The sequence below is a fragment of the Balaenoptera musculus genome, chromosome 4, assembly GCF_009873245.2.
Source record: "Balaenoptera musculus isolate JJ_BM4_2016_0621 chromosome 4, mBalMus1.pri.v3, whole genome shotgun sequence".
NCBI lineage: Eukaryota > Metazoa > Chordata > Mammalia > Artiodactyla > Balaenopteridae > Balaenoptera > Balaenoptera musculus.
In genome coordinates, this window is record NC_045788.1 from 1234395 (window position 1) to 1253965 (window position 19571).

General features: G+C 38.5%; 1 protein-coding gene across 3 annotated transcripts in view; it reads left to right on the plus strand.

The window, feature by feature from the left end:
• NGLY1 (N-glycanase 1) overlaps positions 1–19571 on the plus strand; it is a 57206-nt gene that overhangs the window by 5132 nt on the left and 32503 nt on the right. For all 3 annotated transcript variants that reach the window (XM_036850575.1, XM_036850574.1, XM_036850573.1), the window contains exons 2-3: positions 1677–1791; positions 6342–6587. In XM_036850575.1, coding sequence (XP_036706470.1) covers positions 1677–1791; positions 6342–6587 — 361 coding nt within the window. The remainder of the gene's footprint in view (positions 1–1676; positions 1792–6341; positions 6588–19571) is intronic.

Sequence of the window (19571 nt, forward strand, 5' to 3'; positions counted from 1 at the left end):
GGTAAAGGCAGGATTATTCACTGTCTAATGTTTAAGTGGTAAGACAGAGCGGCTCGCTTATGATGTAGTGTGGCACAGAAGCCAGGGCTGTAAACATTTCACTGTGCCCAGGGCAGCCCTCACAGCAAAGGCCAAAGGTCAGTATTGCCAAGGTTTAGAAACCCTGATCTGATAACACACAATAAAAGAGCAAGGCATCTGTTTCTCTTTGTGCTTCTCAGTTATCTGTGATTTTCAAATGACCTGCAGTAAAGAACAGTATTTTTAATTTCCAATCCTTTGTGGACCCATAACTTTTGTAAAATGCAATGAAAATTTCATGGCAGCGTCAAATTGCTGTAATAATTACTGAATACTTTCAATTTCTGTACGCCTCATGGATGAAAAGCAAAGAGTTTACAGATCAGCACCAATCTGGACATTTTAAGTAACACTATTTTGGAGCTTTTGTCCCTGAATATTCTGTAATAAACTTGTGTAATTTTTGAAATTAAAGAAAAGAGGTTTAAAAAAGTTTTGTGTAGTATTTATGACAGTTTGGCAACAGGAACTGCTTGATGGAAAACAAATGTGAAATTTGTTGAAACTTCCACAGTTAACAATCCCTGTTTTGGTTTTTATATCACGATATCTAGAGAACATGTGTAAGTTTAGGACAAAGGTGTTTTGTCATTTGCCAGCACTTGGCCACCCCGTCATCCCAGACCCCAGGCTGGTAGCCTCAGCACTGCTTCTGTGGACCCCTGAGACAGCCTCAGTCTTTCTTAATGCCATACTGATGGAAGCCACTACCATTTTAAGGGCATCAGTATCAGATATGAAACCTACTTATCATCCTGAATTAAGTTCAGAAGGCCTTTTGAGTATAATACCTTGATTGTCTTTAACCTTTTATTTTCTTTCTGATTTTTTTTTTTTACAGCCTTTCTGATTTATCAACGTTATTACAAATCTCAAATCAAAGATTTTTCATGTGCTGGTCTCATCTCATGTGTACTATTCAAAATCTTAATCATGGTAAAAGAAATTCATATCTTCATTGTATTTTATTACCGTAGTTGCTGTGACAAAAATATATCTTGAGCTGAAACAGAAATTATAGTAAAAACAACCATTGGTCTAGGGAAGAAAGAAAAATCAAGTGACCGTAAAGGTATACCTAGGTTCATGTTTGTCAGAAGTAAAGTCTTTGAGGAGCTGTGATTCATTTGTATATAGCTTCTTAGTTTCTTTTATTCATTGGTTTCACAAATATTTATTAACCACCATCTACACGTCCATCAGGCGCTATTCTTGATGACTGAGATCCATCAGAAGAAAACAGGCAAAACCTTCTACCCCTGTCTGGAGCTTGCATGGAATTTTTTCTTAGCAACGTAAAAACTCATAAAGGTCTCTAGTTTTAACAGCACAGAAATAGAATGTCACGTGGGTTTCCCTTAGGGCAGCATTGATATTATCAGCTGTGAAGTTAAACAATAAGGTTGCAGTAAGTGTGTACGAGGTAAGAATCACAAAATCAGTCTGTCTTTCCAGACTGTGCATCCTCTTCCTTTAAAGCTGGGATCTCTACCACCTCGTAGGCATATAGCCAGCATAAAATGTGAAAAAGAATGCAAAAACATGGTGAAAAATGTAAATTGTTATATATAATCAGACTTTTTTCTTTTAATCAGAAACCCTAATGATGAAAAATATAGATCTATCCGGATTGGAAACACAACTTTTTCTACTCGACTCTTGCCTGTCAGAGGAGCTGTTGAATGTTTATTTGAAATGGGCTTTGAAGAGGTCAGTGTGTTCACGGTTTCTTCTCTGCAGTTCGTGTACAGAGCATTCAGTATAGTGTTGATAGATAATTTCTAAATAAGAATATTTTTATTGATTGATTCATTTTGGAAAACTATGGGACCAGTTATTTCTTCACTTACTCTACATTGAAAAGTCACAGTCAATATGCTTTAAAATCACAGTAAAATATAACAACTCTCCCACAGGGAGAATTCTTACAATCTCAGTCCTTTAGAATAGGGAGGTCAGACATGCAACCCGAGGACTAAATTGTGGTTCTCTTTAGACCTTTAGCAAAAATCTGCCATGTGAGCAAACATGAATTGCTGATGGGGGTCCAACCACAATTGCTGATGGGGGTCCAACCACCTGTCTCCAGTAAGAAATGACAAGAGTAAAAACAGAAAAGTTGAGTTTAGTTGCCACACATAAAGGTTCCCTTCTGTGACAGAAGAAAAGAATCTCAGTGGGTTTTTTTGTTTTCAGGTCAAAAGAAAAGCTTGGTGTTTCTATGTTGTGGAATCTTGTGGCATAGTTTAATTTTATGACACAATGAAAGTAGCTTTCAAGATGATGAGTTTTCTTTATGTGTATATGCTTAACCATTTCTAGTTTATGGAATACTGAGAGAAGTCCAGCCAGGTTCTAGGGGCCGAGCAGCCAATAGCAGTCAACTGGCAAGACCGTAGCAGCTGTTAAGGAGATATGCTGAGTTGCTCTGGGATGTGCTTTCCTCCCCGCCTCTCTGCTTGCCTCCCCTGGTTCTGTTTCAGGCCTTAGGAATGTAGTGGTGAACTAGTTAGATAACAGATCCCATCTCACATGGAGCTTGCATTCCTGTAGGTTAGACAGGCAGTAGGTGTGAAAACAAAGATGAGCACAAAGAAGAAAATGAGGCATGGAAAGAACATCATAAGCAACTGCAGTGATGGGCAGCTATGTGAGGACAAGCGCTCAGGGGAGGCCCCTGAGATCGTGTTTGAGCCTGAGTGATGAGAAGCAATTCAAATACCTGACGCTCTCAGGTGAGGGTTTTTCAGGCACAGAGATCCACACGTGTGGAGGATTTCTAGCAGGAGTAGCCTTGGCACAGAAAGTGGCCACGGAGGCAGGCCTGGGGTTTTGGGAACTGTGGTAAAGATTGCACTTTATGACGAGTGGGATGGGAAGCCATTGAAAGGTTTTAAGCAGGGAAGAGTATTTTTGAAGATGGCTCTAGCGGTTGTAAAGAGAATATTCTGGATGTTCTGGATGGGGGCAAGGGGTAAAGCAGGGAGGCCAGTTATAAAGCTGATCCCGTTAGTCTCGGTGAGAAAGGGTAGTGGTTTGTCTAGATTCCGTGAGGACAGGCTCTGTGTCTGTGTTGCTCCCTGTGGGCCGGCTGCTGGGAAAGGAGCAGAGCAGGTGGGCACCCAGTAAATATTTGTGGAATTAAAGACCGACAGCAGTGGGGATGGGGCAGTAGTGGGATCCAGGATTTCTTTTTGAAGCAGTCTGTGGGACTTGCCGATGAACTAGATGTGGAATGTAAGGGAAAGGAAGGAGTCAGGGTGACGTCTGGGTTTTGGTTTGAGCAGCTGAGTGGATGGGAGTACCATTCATTGAGGTTGAAAAATCTTGGAGAGTAGCAGGTATCAGGGGAGAAAAACGAACTGTCTTTTGGTTAATTGTAACTGATATACTGTTAAATATTCAAGTAGAGGTGTCAAGTAGAGAGTTGGATATATGAGTCTTTGATGATTCAAAAGGAGAGGCCAGGGTGGAGGTATAAATTATGGTGTCACCTGCTTGTAGTTGCTCACAGACATCTGAACATAAAGAATTTAAAACTATAGATGGGGAAGATTGAGAACGTTGATGAATTTGTTCAAGGAAATGCAGATTTTTGAGAGTCAAATGACAGGAAAATTAAGTAAATGACAACTGGAGACTGTTGAAGTGTTTCAGTTTCTCATTGTTTCTCATTGTTGGGGAGTGTCACAGATTCAGTGGAATCATATTTATCTTTCATTCAGCAAATACTTGAGTGCCAGGAGGGATGACCAACCGCTCTAGTTTGCCGGGGACTGTCCTGGTTTTAGCAGTGAAAGTCCAGCCCCGCAGAAAACCCCTCAGTCCCAGGCAAACTTGTAGGTTGGTCACGCCAGTGCCAGGTAACAAGCCAGATTGAGACTTGCAGTAGTATTTGATGCAAGTAGAATCACAATTTCAGCAAAGATGATCATGCTTTAAGACTAATTTATACTTAGAGTTTCTGGCTGGCTTTGCACTTCACACTGTAGGAAGTAAATGTTTTATCAGGGTTAGCCAACGGAGCTGAAACTGAACTCTACCACCAGAAAGAAACTTGGTGGGCTTTGAGATGAAGTAGCAATCCAAGACCCATCCTGAAATTTTCGGTTGCACATTAAAATCCTGGACACCTTTGTGCCCACTTGTCCCTGAGGCTGCATTCTTGTTTATGAAAATTCTGAGGAGGAGGTTGAGAAAGAGTAGGATTCAAATGGTCGTGTGACCCATCAGGCTGGCTTAGTGGAGTACTTCTTGCTGGGAGCTGCACCCACCCTCGGGGAGGATGGGGAATCAAGGGCCGTAGTTTTGGTTGCCTTGGTGACTGGAAGATGTCACCAGCATTTAGCGAGCAGGGACGGGGTTGACTCACATCTGGCAGTGAGAATTGCCTCACCAAGAATGCGTTGAGAAACAGAGATTTTGTTAAACACTAGAATCCTCGTTGGTTTCTTAAAATGTTACTGGGTCTAGTGCATTAAGCCTGTAGTTTTGTCCTTTTATGAAAGTACAGTGCTGTCGATTAAACTTTTTCGTACAGACACTTCAGTCATAATCATACATTCTTTTAGGACTGGTCCTGAAAAGATGGAAAGGAAGGGAGCAGCGTCTGTCTCACCGGGGCCCTCTCTGAGGTGTGGACCAGCCAGGTCCACGTGGCTGTCGGGCTCTCCCGTCTCTGGCCGTGGTGTCGTGTACCTTCCTCGGTGCTGCTCCACTCACAGTGTGAGATCAGGGGCCTCCATGCTTGGTTTTAAACCAGGAGTCTGGTTTCTCTTCCCAGAGCTCATCATAGATAGGAAGGAGGTGGTTCCTTTCTCCTGTTGGAAAATTCACTGTGTTCCAATTTGTGCCAACCATCGTGTATGTAATCATCACAACTGTAGAAATGCTTTTTGCTCAACCCTTCCAGCTATTTGCACAGCCTTGTGGGTTTTGATCTCTGTTCAGGCTCAGGTGGAGTCAGTTATAGCATAACGATTAAGGTCATGCGGTTTGAATCCTTGCTCTGACGGTTGGTAGCGTCAGGCAGGTTATTTGACGTCTCTGAGCCTTCGTATTTCCATATGAAAAGTGGGGATAAACCCAATACCTACCTTTCAAGGTGGTTGTAAGAATGCTTCAGATAATGTGGGTGAAGTGCTTTTTAGCACAGTACCTAGAAACACATAAATGCAGTAAATGGTAGTAGTCTTTTTTACAGCTGTTTTGGGTAATACGTGGAGATGGCTGGCCTCTCCCAGCTTTTTCAGATGGATTCACGTGGAATTGATTTTCATGTCGTTGTGGAGTAATGTCTTGGTCAGTTGATTCCTGTAGATCTGCCACCACCAGGGAAATAAGGTCATTCTCAGTTGTGGGGTTGAATTTAAATGCTCACAATCTACAGGTTGGTCCACTGCATATTGTAACGACTGTGTTATCTCATTTGCAGTTGGTGGAATTACTGTTTTAACACTGTTGCTTCTCAACACCTTAAACCTTGATGGAATATACTTTCATTTCACTTTTCTGTTTGTTTTGTAATTTACTATTATACATTGTGAGCTTTGTTGTAATGTTTATTGTACCTCAGAGAACTCTGATTATATTATGTGAATTCATTAAATGAATCACTTCTTAAAGAATCAGATTTTTATTGTTTGATGGTTTGTTTTTGTTTGGACCACCTTTGTATTACTAAATAGCAATCCATAGTTTTGAATTGACCCTCAGGATGTAATTTTTGTTATCTTGGAAGAATTAGTGAACTCCATACACAGACTTCTAATCATGTAGCTATTCTTAAAGACTTGAGTTTAGAAGATTCAAAGGTTGTTATATAACTTCTTACTGGTTTTATGTGACCAATGATCATTTTGAATGGCTGTATCTATAGTGTCATTATTTCATAGGGAATTTCATGGAGAATAGTTGTATCATATACTATTGCAGAGAAGATAGGAATGTGCATTTTTGCATCTCTTAGGAGGACTTCTGGCTCATTACAGTATTTCTAAAAGATAAAGTATTTTTCTAAAGGTCTTTTGAACCAATAAAACAGGCTAAACATTTTATGCTAACAAGGAGACATATTTTCTTAATTTTCTGGTATACCTTTGCCTGTATTTTTTTTTAAAGTGCCAAAATGGTAAGAAAAGAGAAAGATTGTTAAAATATGATGTGTTCTGTAGTATTGGCTCCATTTTACATATACTGTGTGAGAATGACTGTCAGTATAAAGCAAAGGTTAACATTTTCCCTAATTTTATAAATTCCAGGGAGAAACCCATCTTATCTTTCCTAAAAAAGCTTCAGTGGAGCAGCTGCAAAAAATTCGTGACCTGATTGCCATAGAGAGAAGTAGCAGATTGGATGGATCAGATAAGAGCCACAAAGCAGAATTATCTCAGCAACTTGCAGCCAGCACCCAGCTTCCTACAGCGCAGGCTTCCGGTCCTAATGGGTTAACCCAGCATCCAGGGAACAGTGAAGGGCGGTCATCAAACCCACCGTCCACTCCAATGGTAATGTTAGAATTAAACCTTCCTTGACTGCTCCTTTCAAAGTGTTGATATAGCAAAAGCTTTAAAATAGGACTTATTCCAGAATTTATGTCTCAGTCATTCTTGGTTCTTACAGTTCTAATACGTTCAAATTTCCTGAGCTCTTTTAAAAAATTGTCAGATCTGTAACAAGAGCGGGGAAATGGCTGTCTTTTATTTGGACTTTTAAATCTTAACTTGTGGCTTATTGTTTCTGAGGCAGCCAGGGCTTTATTTAATTTATCGTCTGTAAATGTACCTGTTGCCGTGGCACTTAAATCAGTTGCACAGATGAGCACGTGTCTTTAACCTAGAAAAAGTAAAGGACTTGCTAGACAGGTGTGTGACCATCAAATAAGGTTTCCCCTATTGCTTTGACGCTTCTGATGTAATACCTGCTGCTGCCTACCACGCAATTATCAATTCCAGCAACCCGCCGTTATCAGCACCTCAATTCAGTAAAAAATCGGCTTCTTTAGGCTTAAGGTAAATATTATCAGCACCTCAATTCAGTAAAAAATCGGCTTCTTTAGGCTTAAGGTAAATAATCATTAGTTTACTGAGAGTGGTGCTAGCATACACATATATACTTCTGAAGAACTGAGGTCAAATTACTGATGTCTTACAGGCATTCTCGGTGTACTTAAATGACCTTATTTAATGGGAAATGATCCTGTTTACAAAAGAATCCCTTTTAATAAAGGTCCTTAAGCCTTCTACTCCTAAATTTTCACTGTCAGAAAAATTTTCATGGTTTTTCTATAGTAGTTTTATCAGTAGGCAGCTTAAACTCATGTCCTCTTTCAATTTTGGTGAAACACCTGATTGCTCTCCTCCATACACTGGAACTCTACATCTGGAGTCAGTTGTTAAATCTACCCTTAATTTTCTCCAGCTGGATAATTGGAGAGCCTTTAACCTAACCTCCCTGGTAGTCCAGATGATGGGCAGTCATTCCGTAGTGTAGGCTGGGAATACCCTAAGCTTGTCTTTAAAAAATAAAGAATTGAAGGTGGTAGGGGCTGGCAGGGGAAGAGAGAGTACTGTCCTTTTGAATAATAATTCTTCTTCTTCTTTTTCTTTTTTTTTTAAAATTAATTAATTAATTAATTTATTTGCTGCGTTGGGTCTTCATTGCTGCACGCGGGCTTTCTCTAGTCGTGGCGAACGGGGGCTACTCTTCCTTGCGGTGCGCAGGCTTCTCATTGTGGTGGCTTCTCTTGTTGCGGAGCGTGGGCTCTAGGCGCACAGGCTTCAGTAGTTGTGGCACTCGGGCTTCAGTAGTTGTGGCACGCGGGCTTCAGTAGTTGTGGCTCGTGGGCTCTAGAGCGCAAGCTCAGTACTTGTGGCGCACAGGCTTAGTTGCTCCGCGGCATGTGGGATCTTCCCAGACCAGGGCTCAAACCCGTGTCCCCTGCATTGGCAGGTGGATTCTTAACCACTGCGCCACCAGGGAAGCCCCTCAGTTACAGTTTAAGGTCTTTAATTACTTACCAGAAAGGGCCTGGATACTACACTAAAAACAAATTGTCATTCTATTGTCAAAACGAATTTAGAGTTTAGAAGAAAATAAACTTTCACAAACACATATGCTCCTAGAAGGCTACTGTATATTAACTCTTACTTCTCTAGTCCCCGGGACAAAGTATCTTTTTCTGTACTCCTTAAGGGAGTTGGGAGGAATTAGAAGGAATCTTGTTTTTTATAGCCAACTCCTGGTTCCATGGATCACTGAAGTACACATTTTTACAAAGTATTTTGTTATTTAAGCTTTTATCACCATTAATTGCTGTATTACGGAGTTTGACAATTATGTTCTCCTCCCTTTCTCATTTTGAGTGGGGATACTAACTGAGAATTAAAATGGCCCAAGTAAAGCAGCAGGAGAGAGATTAACAAAGCATTTAACTGCATGTAAACTAGACAAATCCTGAGCACTGTTGAGTGTCACAACTAATATATTTCTTTGGTTGAAACTGTATCAAGTAAAATTTGGAAATATAAGACAAGGTGATAGTCATTGATGTTGAAGTTGCCAATAAGTTTTTCCCTTAAGATATAAAGTACTGGAGTATACCGGTGCTCAATAAACGGTGATGTAGTTAGAAATTTATTTTGCTGCTTTTTCTGGATATTTTATGTAAATGAAAGCTACACTACGTAGTCTTTTGCTTCTGGCTTCTTTTACTTTGTATGTTTTTGAGGTTTATCCATATTGCAGGATGTATTAGTATTTTTTTCCTTTTTATTGCTGAATAGCATTCCATGGTGGGCATTTGGGTTTGCCATGTTTGCCTCTTACGGACAATGCTGCTATGAATGTCCACATACCAGGCTTTGTGTGGGCAGATGTTTTCATTTCTCTTGGGTAGATTCCTAGAAGTGGAACCACTGGGTTGTACGACAAGTTTATGTTTATTGCTTTAAGAAATTGCAAGCTGTTTTCCAGAGCTGTTGCGCCTTTTTACATTCTAACCAGCAGAGTGTGAAGGTTCCGATTTCTCAGTATTCTCATTGATAATGGTTAATGTCTTTTTTATTATAGCAATTTTAGTCGATGTTAAGTAGTGTCTCATTGTGGCTTTAATTTGTACTTTCCTAATGACCAAACTGATTTCTTAAATTTGCTGGTTATACATGCTGAGTATTTAGTGTTCTTATATGAAATAACTTCCTGATAACCCTTTATATATTTTTATGCCCTTTGCCTTCCAAAAGCAGGTTCAAAACAGCAAAGACAGTTTTTCAAAGACTGAGCCTCAGGATGTTAGAAGCATTGTTTCCAACTTTGCAACTTTATCTGGGTTGAAAGCATGTGACTCTGAAGTATGATTTGCTTAAAATAAGTCTTTGGCAGTTATTGCACAGATAGTCTAAATGTATGCTTTTATTTGATATGTGACTGCTTTTAGAATGTGTATGAAGTTGTTGAGGACTTCGCATCAACACTTTTATCACCCTAGAAATTATTGCCCATTGTGTATATGAGTATATATGTATCTATTTAAAAGAATTATCATTTGAGATTGTTTCATTGAAATTATAAAAATAATATTAGATAATGATAAATAACAAAATTAGTTGATTTTTTTTTTAAACGAAGATTTTTTTTTTAAATTTAACTTTTATTTTATATTGGAGTATATAGTTGATTTACAGTGTTGTGTTAGTTTCAGGTGTGTAGCAAAGTGGTTCAGTTATACGTATACATGTATCAATTCTTTTTTAGGTTCTTTTCTCATATAGGTTATTACAGAACCTTGAGTAGAGTTCCCTCTGCTATACAGTAGGTCCTTGTTGGTTACCTGTTTTATATATAGTAGTGTGTATATGTTAATCCCAAACTCCTAATTTATCCCTCTCCTAGACCTTTCCCCTTTGGTAACCATGTTTGTTTTTGAAGTCTGTGAGTCTGTTTCTGTTTTGTAAATAAGTTCATTTGTATCATCTTTTTAGATTCCACATAGAAGTGATATCATATGATATTTGTCTTTCTCTGTCTGACTTATTGATCATCTCTAGGTCCATCCATGTTGCTGCAAATGGCATTATTTCATTCTTTATTGTGGCTGAGTGGTATTCCATTGTGTGTGTGTGTATATACATCACATCTTTATTCATTCATCTGTCGATGGATATATTGGTTGTTTCCATGTCCTGGGAATTGTAAACAGTGCTGCAATGAACATTGGGGTGCATGTATCTTTTCGAGTTATGGTTCTCTCTGGATATATGCCCAGGATGTGGGATTGCTGGGTCATATGGTAATTCTATTTTTAGTTTTTTAAGGAACCTCCATACTGTTCTCCGTAGTAGTTGTACCAATTTACATTCCCACCAACAGTGTAGGAGGGTTCTCTTTTCTCCACACTCTCTCCAGCATTTGTAGACTTTTTGATGATGCCATTCTGACCAGTGTGAGGTGATACCTCTTTGTAGTTTTGATTTGCATTCCTCTAATAATTAGCGATGTTGGGCATCTTTCCAAGTGCTTTTTGGCCATCTTTATGTCTTCTTTAGAAAACTGTCTATTTAGGGCTTCTGCACATTTTTTGATTGTGGTGGGGTTTTTTTGTTTTTTTCTTTTTGATATTGAGGTGCATGAGCTATTTGTATATTTTGGAGACTAATCCCTTGTCAGCTGCTTCATTTGCAAATATTTTCTCCCATTCTGTGGGTTGTCTTTTAATTTTGTTTATGGTTTCCTTTGCTGTGCAAAAGCTTTTAAGTTTAATTAGGTTCCGTTTATTTATTTTCTTTTTATTTTCGTTAACTCTAGGAGACAGAGACAGATCCAAAAAGATATTTCTGCAATTTATATTAGACAACGTTCTGCCTATGTTTTCCTCTACGAGTTTTATAGTATCCGGTCTTACATTTAGGCCTTCAATCCATTTTAACATTACTTTTGTGTATGATGTTAAAGAATGTTGTAATTTCATTCTTTTACATGTAGCTGTCCAGTTTTCCCAGCACAACTTGTTGAAGAGGCTGTCTTTTCTCCATTGTATATTCTTGCCTCCATTGTCATAGATGAATTGACCATAGGTGCATGGGTTTATTTCTGGGCTTTCTATCCTGTTCCATTGATCTATATTTCTGTTTTTGTGCCCGTACTATACTGTTTTGATGACTGGAGCTTTGTAGTATAGTCTGAAGTTAGGGAGCCTGATTCCTCCAGCTCTGTTTTTCTTTCTCATGATTGCTTTGGCTATTCGGGGTCTTTGTGTCTCCATACAAATTTTAAGATTTTTTTTGTTCTAGTTCTATGAAAAATGCCATTGATAGTTTGATAGGGATTACATTGAATCTATAGATTGCCTTGGTTAGTATAGTCACTTTGACAGTATTGACTTTTCCAATCCAAGAACATAGTATATCTTTCCATCTGTTTGTGTCTTCAACTTCTTTCATCAGTATCTTATAGTTTTCTGAGTACAGGTCTTTTGCCTCCTTAGGTAAGTTTATTCCTAGGTATTTTATTCTTTTTGATGTGATGGTAAATGGGATTGTCTGTTTAATTGCTCTTTCTGATCTTTCACTGTTAGTGTATAGAAACAACAGATTTCTGTGTATTAGTTTTGTATCGTGCAACTTTACTGAATTAATTGATGAGCTCTAGTAGTTTTCTGGTGGCATCTTTAGGATTTTCTATGTATACTATCTGGTCATCTTCAAACAGTGACAGTTTTACTTCTTTTCCAATTTGGATTCCTTTTATTTCTTTTCTTTCTCTGATTGCTGTGGCTAGGGCTTCCAAAACTATGTTAAATAACAGTGGCAAGAGTGGACATTCTTGTCTCGTTCCTGATCTTAGAGTAAATGCTTTCAGCCTTTTACCATTGAGTATGATGTTAGCTGTAGGTTTGTCATATATGGCCTTTATTATGTTGAGGTAGGTTCCCTCTGTGCCCACTTTCTGGAGAGTTTTTATCATAAATGGGTGTTGAATTTTGTCAGAAGCTTTTTCTGCATCTATTGAGATGACCATATGGATTTTATTCTTCAATTTGTTAATATGGCATATCACACTGATTGGTTTGCAGATATTGAAGAATCCTTGCATTCCTGGGATAAATAGCACTTGATCACGGTGTATGCTTCTTTTAATGTATTGTTGGATTTGGTTTGCTAGTATTTTGTTGAGAATTTTTGCATCTATGTTCATCAGAGATGCTGGCCTGTAATTTAATTTTTCTGGTGGTGTCTTTGTCTGGTTTGGGTATCAGGGTGATGGCGGCCTCATAGAATGAGTTTGGGAGTGTTCCTTCCTCTGCAATTTTTGGAATAGTTTCAGAAGGACAGGTGTTAACTCTTCTCTAAATGTTTGATAGAATTCACCTGTGAAGCCATCTGGTACTGGACTTTTGTTTGTTGGAAGTTTTTTAATCACAGTTTCAATTTCAGTGCTTGTGATTGGTCTGTTCATATTTTCTATTCCTGGCTCAGTCTTGGAAGATTGTTCCTTTCTAAGAATTTGTCCATTTCTTCTAGGTTGTCCATTTTATTGGCATAAAGTTGCTTGTAGTAGTCTCATGATCCTTTGTATTTCTGTGGTGTCAGTTGTAACTTCTTTTTCATTTCTAATTTTGTTGATTTGAGCCCTTTCCCTTTTTTTCCTTCATGAGTCTGGCTAAAGGTTTATCGATTCTGTTTATCTTTTCAAAGAACCAGCTGTTACTTTCATTGACATTTTATGTTGTTTTCTTCATCTCTATTTCATTAATTTCTTCTCTGAACTTTATGATTACTTTTCTTCTACTAACTTTGGGTTTTGTTTGTTCTTCTTTCTCTAGTTGCTTTAGGTGTAAGGTTAGGTTGTTTCTTTGAGATTTTTCTTGTTTCCTGAGGTAAGATTGTATTGCTGTAAACTTCCCTCTTAGAACTGCTTTTGCCAGGTCCCGTAGGTTTTGGATCGTCATGTTTCATTTTCATTTGTCTCTAGTTATTTTTTGATTTCCTCTTTGATTTCTTCACTGATCCATTGGTTGTTTAGTAACATATTGTTTAGCTTCCACATATATGTGTTTTTTTTAGTTTTTTTCTTGTAGTTGATTTCTAATCTCATGGTGTTGTGGTCGGAAAAGATGCTTGATATGATTTCAGTTTTCTTAAATTTGCCGAGGTATGCTTTGTGACCCAGCATGTGATCTGTCCTGGAGAATGTTCCATGTGCATTTGAGAAGAATGTGTATTCTGCTGCTTTTGAATGGAATGCTCTATAAGTATCAATTAAGTCCTTTGGTCTAATGTGTCATTTAAGGCCTGTGTTTCCTTATTTTCTGTCTGGATGATCTGTCCATTGATGTAAGAGGGGTGTTAAAGTCCCCCACTATTATTGTGTTACTGTTGATTTCTCCTTTTGTGGCTGTTAGGATTTGCCTTACATATTGAGGTGCTCCTGTGTTGGGTGCGTTTATATTTACGATTGTTATATCTTCTTTTTAGATTGATCCCTTGATCATTATGTAGTGTCCTTCCTTATCTCTCGTAACAGTCTTTATCTTAAAGTCTATTTTGTCTGATATGAGTAATGCTACTCCAGCTTTCTTTTGATTTCCATTTGCATGGAATATCTTTTTCCATCCCCTCACTTTCAGTCTGTATGTGTCCCTAGATCTGAAGTTGGGTCTCTTGTAGACAGCATATATATGGGTCTTGTTTTTGTATCCATTCAGCCAGTCTGTATTTTGGTTGGAGCATTTAATCCATTTACATTTAAGGTAATTATCAATATGTATGTTCTTATTGCCATCTTGTTAATTGTTTTGGATTTGTTTTTGTAGGTTGTTTTTCTTCCCTTCCTCTTTTATTCACTTCTCTTGTGATTTGATGACTGTCATTAGTGTTGTTTGGATTGCTTTTTCTTTTTTGTGTGTGTATCTATTGTAGATTTTTAGTTTGCTGTTACCATGAGGTTTTGATATAGCAGTCTATATACAAACAAGATTGTTTTAAGTCGCTGGTCTTTTAATTTCCAGTGCATTTCCAATATCCTGCATGTGTACTCTCCTCTTCTCGCAATTGCTGGTTTTGATATCATATTTGTGTGTGGATGATTTCCTACCTTTACTCTATGTTTGCCTTTAATGGTGAGCTTTCCCATTCGTAATTTTCTTGATTCTAGTTGTGGCCTTTTCTTTTCTGCCTAGAGTAGTTTTTTAAAGATTTTTTTTGTAAAGCTCTTTTGGTGGTGCTGAATTCTCTTAGCTTTTGCTCGTCTGTAAAGCTTTTGCTTTCTTCATCGAATCTAAATGAGAGGCTTGATGGGTAGAGTATTCTTGGTTGTAGGTTTTTCCCTTTCCTCACTTTAAATATATCATGCCATTTCCTTCTGGCCTTCAGAGTTTCTGCTGAAAAAAATCAGCTGATAACTTTATGGGGATTCCCTTGTATGTTATTTGTTGCTTTTTCCTTGTTACTTGTAATATTTTTTCTTTGTCTTTAATTTTTGTAAGTTTGATTAATATGTGTTTCGGTGTGTTCCTCCTTGAGTTTATCCTGTATGGGACTCTCTGCGCTTCCCGGACTTGAGTGAGTGTTTCCTTTCTCGTGTTAGGGAAGTTTTCGGCTATAATCTCTTCAGATATTTTCTCAGGCTCTTTCTCTCTCTCTTCTCCTTCTGGGACCCCTATAATGCGAATGTTGCTGTGTTTAATGTTGTCCCAGAGGTCTCCAAAACTGTCTTCATTTCTTTTCCTTCTTTTTTCTTTATTCTGTTCCACAGCAGTGATTTCCACCAATTTGTCTTCCATCTAACTTATTCGTTCTTTTGCCTCATTTATTCTGCTATTGATTCCTTCTAGTGTATTTTTCACTTCAGTTATTGTATTATTCATCTCTGTTCTTTAACTCTTCTAGCTCTTTTTTAAGTATTTCTTGTATCGTCTCAGTCTGTGCCTCCATTCTTTTTCCAAGACCTTGGGTCATCTTTACCATTACTCTGAATTCTTTTTCAGGCAGATTGCATATTTCCACCTCACTTAGTTGTTCTTCTGGTGTTTTATCTTGTTCCTCTCAGTCTGTGCCTCCATTCTTTTTCCAAGACCTTGGGTCATCTTTACCATTACTCTGAATTCTTTTTCAGGCAGATTGCATATTTCCACCTCACTTAGTTGTTCTTCTGGTGTTTTATCTTGTTCCTTCATCTGAAACATATTTCTCTGCAGTTTCATTTTGTCTAACTTTCTGTGTTTGTGGTCTCTGTTTCTCAGGCTGCAGGACTATAATTCTTCTTGGTTGTGGTGTCTGCCCCCTGGTGGGTAAGATTGGTCCAGGGGCTTGTGCAGGCTTCCTGGTGGAAGGGACTGGTGCCTGGCCACTGGTGGGTGGAGCTGGGCCTTGTCCCTCTGATGGGCAGAGCCGTGTCAAGGGGTGTGTTTAGAGGTGTCTGTGTGCTCAGGATGTCTTTAGGCAGCCTGTCTGCTCATGGGTGGGGCTGTGTTCCCACCCTGTTGGTTGCTTGGACTGAGGTGTCCCAGCACTGGAGCCTACATGAGACACAGCTGACCCCCGCCTCCCCAGGAGACCCTCCTAGACCCACAGGTAGGTCTGGCCCAGGCTGATATGAAGTCACTGCTTTGCCCTGGGTCCCAGTGCATGTGAAACCTTGTGTGTACCCTCCAAGAGCAGATTCTCTGTTTCCCCCAGTCCTGTGGAGCTCCTGCGCTCAAGCCCTGCCGGCCTTCAAAGCCAAATGCTCTGGGGGCTCCTCCTCCTGATGTGAGCCCCCCAGGCTGGAGAGCCTGACATGGGGCTCAGAAGTCTCACTCCTGTGGGAGAACCTCTGCGAAATAATTATTTTCCAGTTTGTGGGTTGCCCACCCGGTGGGTGTGCGATTCGATTACACAGCAAAAACGCCCCTCCTACCGTCTCACTGTGGCTTCTTCTTTGTCTTTGGATGTAGAATATCTTTTTTGGTAGGTTCCAGTCTTTTTCGTCCATGGTTGTTCAGCAGTTAGTCGTAATTTTGGTGTTCTCCTGAGAGGAGATGAGCTTAGGTCCTTCTCCACCATCTTGTCTCCTCTCTCTTCTGTTTATAATTTTAAATTCTGCTTATTATATGCAAAGCCCTTCTCTAGTCTCCACATCAAAGTCAAATTTGTTCTGTCTTGAAGATGTTAAAGAGTTAAGTCAGAATTGCAAAATCTTCAAATGCAGACTTAAAACGGTAGGAGCCCACCATGAAGAGCACTCAGGTTCAGCCTCCTGGCCGTCCTGGCATCTTCTTCCCCTGGCTGTGCACCTCTGAGTTAGTCGATTTTTAAACTATTTAAATCTCATAAGACAACTTCTTAGTCTGGTTCTATATGCAAACTTTGTAAGAGAAGAAATCTCCTCCTTGTCTCCTTTGGACACAGATTTAAATGTTCAATTTCTTGTTCGTGAACCATTCTTAAAAGTAACATATATTTACATACTTTCAACAGGCAATTATGACATATTTAAATTGGCATTCTTAATATCTGTTAGAAATGATGATGTGGTATATTTTGACATGAAGACAATTATTATGTGGTGAAAAAAAGGTAAACTAAGAATTCGAAAATTAAACAACGTATGTTGTATGTGTGTATTTCCATTTTTCTTATTAAAAACACACATACATAAATATGTTCATTTTTAAAAGGTCTGGAAAGCTGAACACAGATATCTTAGCTATAATTTTCTCTGAGTGGTGAAATTATATAGTGATTTCATATTATTTATACCATTCAGTATTTCCTGAAAACCTTCTGCAACGTTTATTACTGTTACAAATAGAATAAAATGGTTTTTGTAAGAAATGTTTATTGGAGTCACAAGTTGATTAAAACTATCATTAAAAATTTATTAAACATAACTTTTATGTTAAGAAAACAGGTTCTAAATTTAAAAACCACTGAAGCAAAGGGTTGTAAAAAGGTAGAAAGAGGGCTGGTGGGCTTGAGAAGCCTTGTCCTTTACTAAAGTAAATTTGCTGATCCAAATTCCACTGCTTCTATCACTGCTTCTATTTTGTGTGATTTGACAAAAATACACATTGTACTTGTTTTCTTATAAAGTGTCTTAAATCTCACATTAGAAACCAAACAATTGGAATCCAGGTATGATTAGTGAAGAAAAAAGTCTTTTTTGCTCTAAAACAGATTTCACATTTTAAACTCCCATTTGTATTCCAAATAACTTTTAACTCTTAAGCAATTAACTGTTGCCTCATCTACATGGTTACCCAGCTGCTATAATGGCCGTGCAATCAGCAAACTTCTATTTTTATGAATTAGTTTTTTTGGCATTGTGCCAATGAGTATTTAAAGAAATAAGGCAAAGAAAATAAACTTTATTCTTCAAGATTGTTTGAGTGCCATTAAAAACCACAGTGAAGGAGGTAATTTCCAGAGTGAAAAATGAAAATAAAAATTCTTTGCATGAGTTCTTACCCTCTCAGTAAATGAAAATCTGTGTGTAAAAATAAATAAATAAATAAAAAACAACTGTAAGGGTCTCCTCTTTATAGGAATTCTTTCAAATAAAAATGGAGACATCCTGTTTGCTTGTTTGTTTGTTTGTTTCTGTATCAGTTCTGGTAAAAAGCACACTCCTTCCTGCTGTGGGTGCCCTGGGTTTCCCACCTTCAGGTCTGCCCCATCTCTTCCATCATCTGTTAATAGAGTAAATGTGTCTGCACCTGCTAAAGGCCAGCCCTGGCCCCTTTCTTCCCTCAGGATGGCTTCTGAGGCCTGGGAGGGAGCCATCATTGATCCAGATATTAAATATTATAATAACTTAATTGCTTTACTTTTTGGACAAAAAAATAATATAAATAGAAGTTGTAATATTTTCTGTCCCTATCCCAGTGGACCACTTTGTACGGCTCCTTGGGGGCACCTGGCCCACTTCGGGACACCACTTATACCACTGAGTCTCTTAAAACTTGTTTTCCTTATTAACACTGTTACAAAACTTATTACTAAGATAAGATCATCAGTGATCTCCATGCTGCTAAATTTAATGGACTTTTTTCAGTTCATTTTTACTTGACCATTCATAGTTTTTAGCTCAGTTGACCATTTCCTGGTTTTCCTTCTATTATAAGTGGTTCAACCATTGACCCAGTTGCTCATATGTGGATCATTCCCACATATTTTTCTACTTTCCTAACTGCCCCCTGACCCCACGGTTCAGTCACTAGGATTTGTTGATTCTACTTCCTACATGTTTTTCGTATCCATTCACTATTCTACCACCTCTGTCCCCACCCTGGTTTAAGCCTCCGCTCCCTCAGAGTTCGGCAGTGGTCCCCCAGTGAGTTTTCTGAGGACCACTTTCTCCCCCCTACAGCTGGTGTCAGACTCAGAGAACACAAATCTGATCATTGTACTCCCTTGCTTAGGTCTCTTTAATAGCTTCCCATTACAGTGGAAAGAGACAGGGAAGATCTCGATGCTTCCCCAGCCCAACTTCTTGCTCAGCTGTCTCGCTCCATCATTTCCCCTGGGTTCTCCAGACACACTGACTTTCTCTCTGATCCTTCACACCATGTTAAGTGTATCCCCCTGTGCAGACTCCTCAGCTACCTACACGTTGCTCCCTGTGACAGGAATGGGCTTCTCCCTTCCCTGGTTACCAGCGGCTTCTCATCCTTCATATTTTACTGCAGATATCATTTCTCCAGGGAATTCTAGTTGTACAGTTACACTGTACAACTTTATATTTGCTTTATAACTCTTACTGTACATATGAATCGACTGTCTAACCGTTATATCCCCCGTACCTAACAGGTAATAAAGGCTCCTTAAATATTTGAGTAAATTAGCGTCATTGTAGCAATATTTGTTTCTGTGTCCACAGACTCCTTACTCTGTGAGGATAAAGTCCTTGTCTGGTTTGGTCTCCATTATTTTTCCATCATCTAACACACATATGCACACACACATTTACACACAAACATTTGTCAACTTCATGTGAAGATTCTGTCGTTTCTTGTTTTAATGCCTTCCCCTTCAGACTGTAAAGTGATTATGTCTGTTTTGTGCACCCATGCCCAGGGCTTAATACAGTGCCTGACTTTGCAGTAAGTATTTGGTAATGGTTTTTATTTTTTAAATTAATCTATCTCTGCCTTTTAATAAACAGGTTAATCCATTCCTATTTTCTGTAATTCTAATATGTTTGAACTTACTTCTGACATCTTGTGTTGTCTGTGTCCTTGTTTTTTTTTTTCTTTTTCTATTTTTGTTTAGATTGATGAAGTTTTCTTCCATTATTTTCCCTCTAAAAATTAGGAAGTTAAGTATCCTCCTTTTAGTCTTCTAATTATTCACTTTAAATTTCTAATGCAGGTATTTATATTTTTCTACCAACATCTTACAACAAGACAGGAACCTCAGAAAGGATTTACTCTTCTCCCTTCCCTGCCACCTTTCTTAGGAGATTTTGCTTTTCAATTATTATTATTTATTTATAACAATCGGAACTTAAGTTTT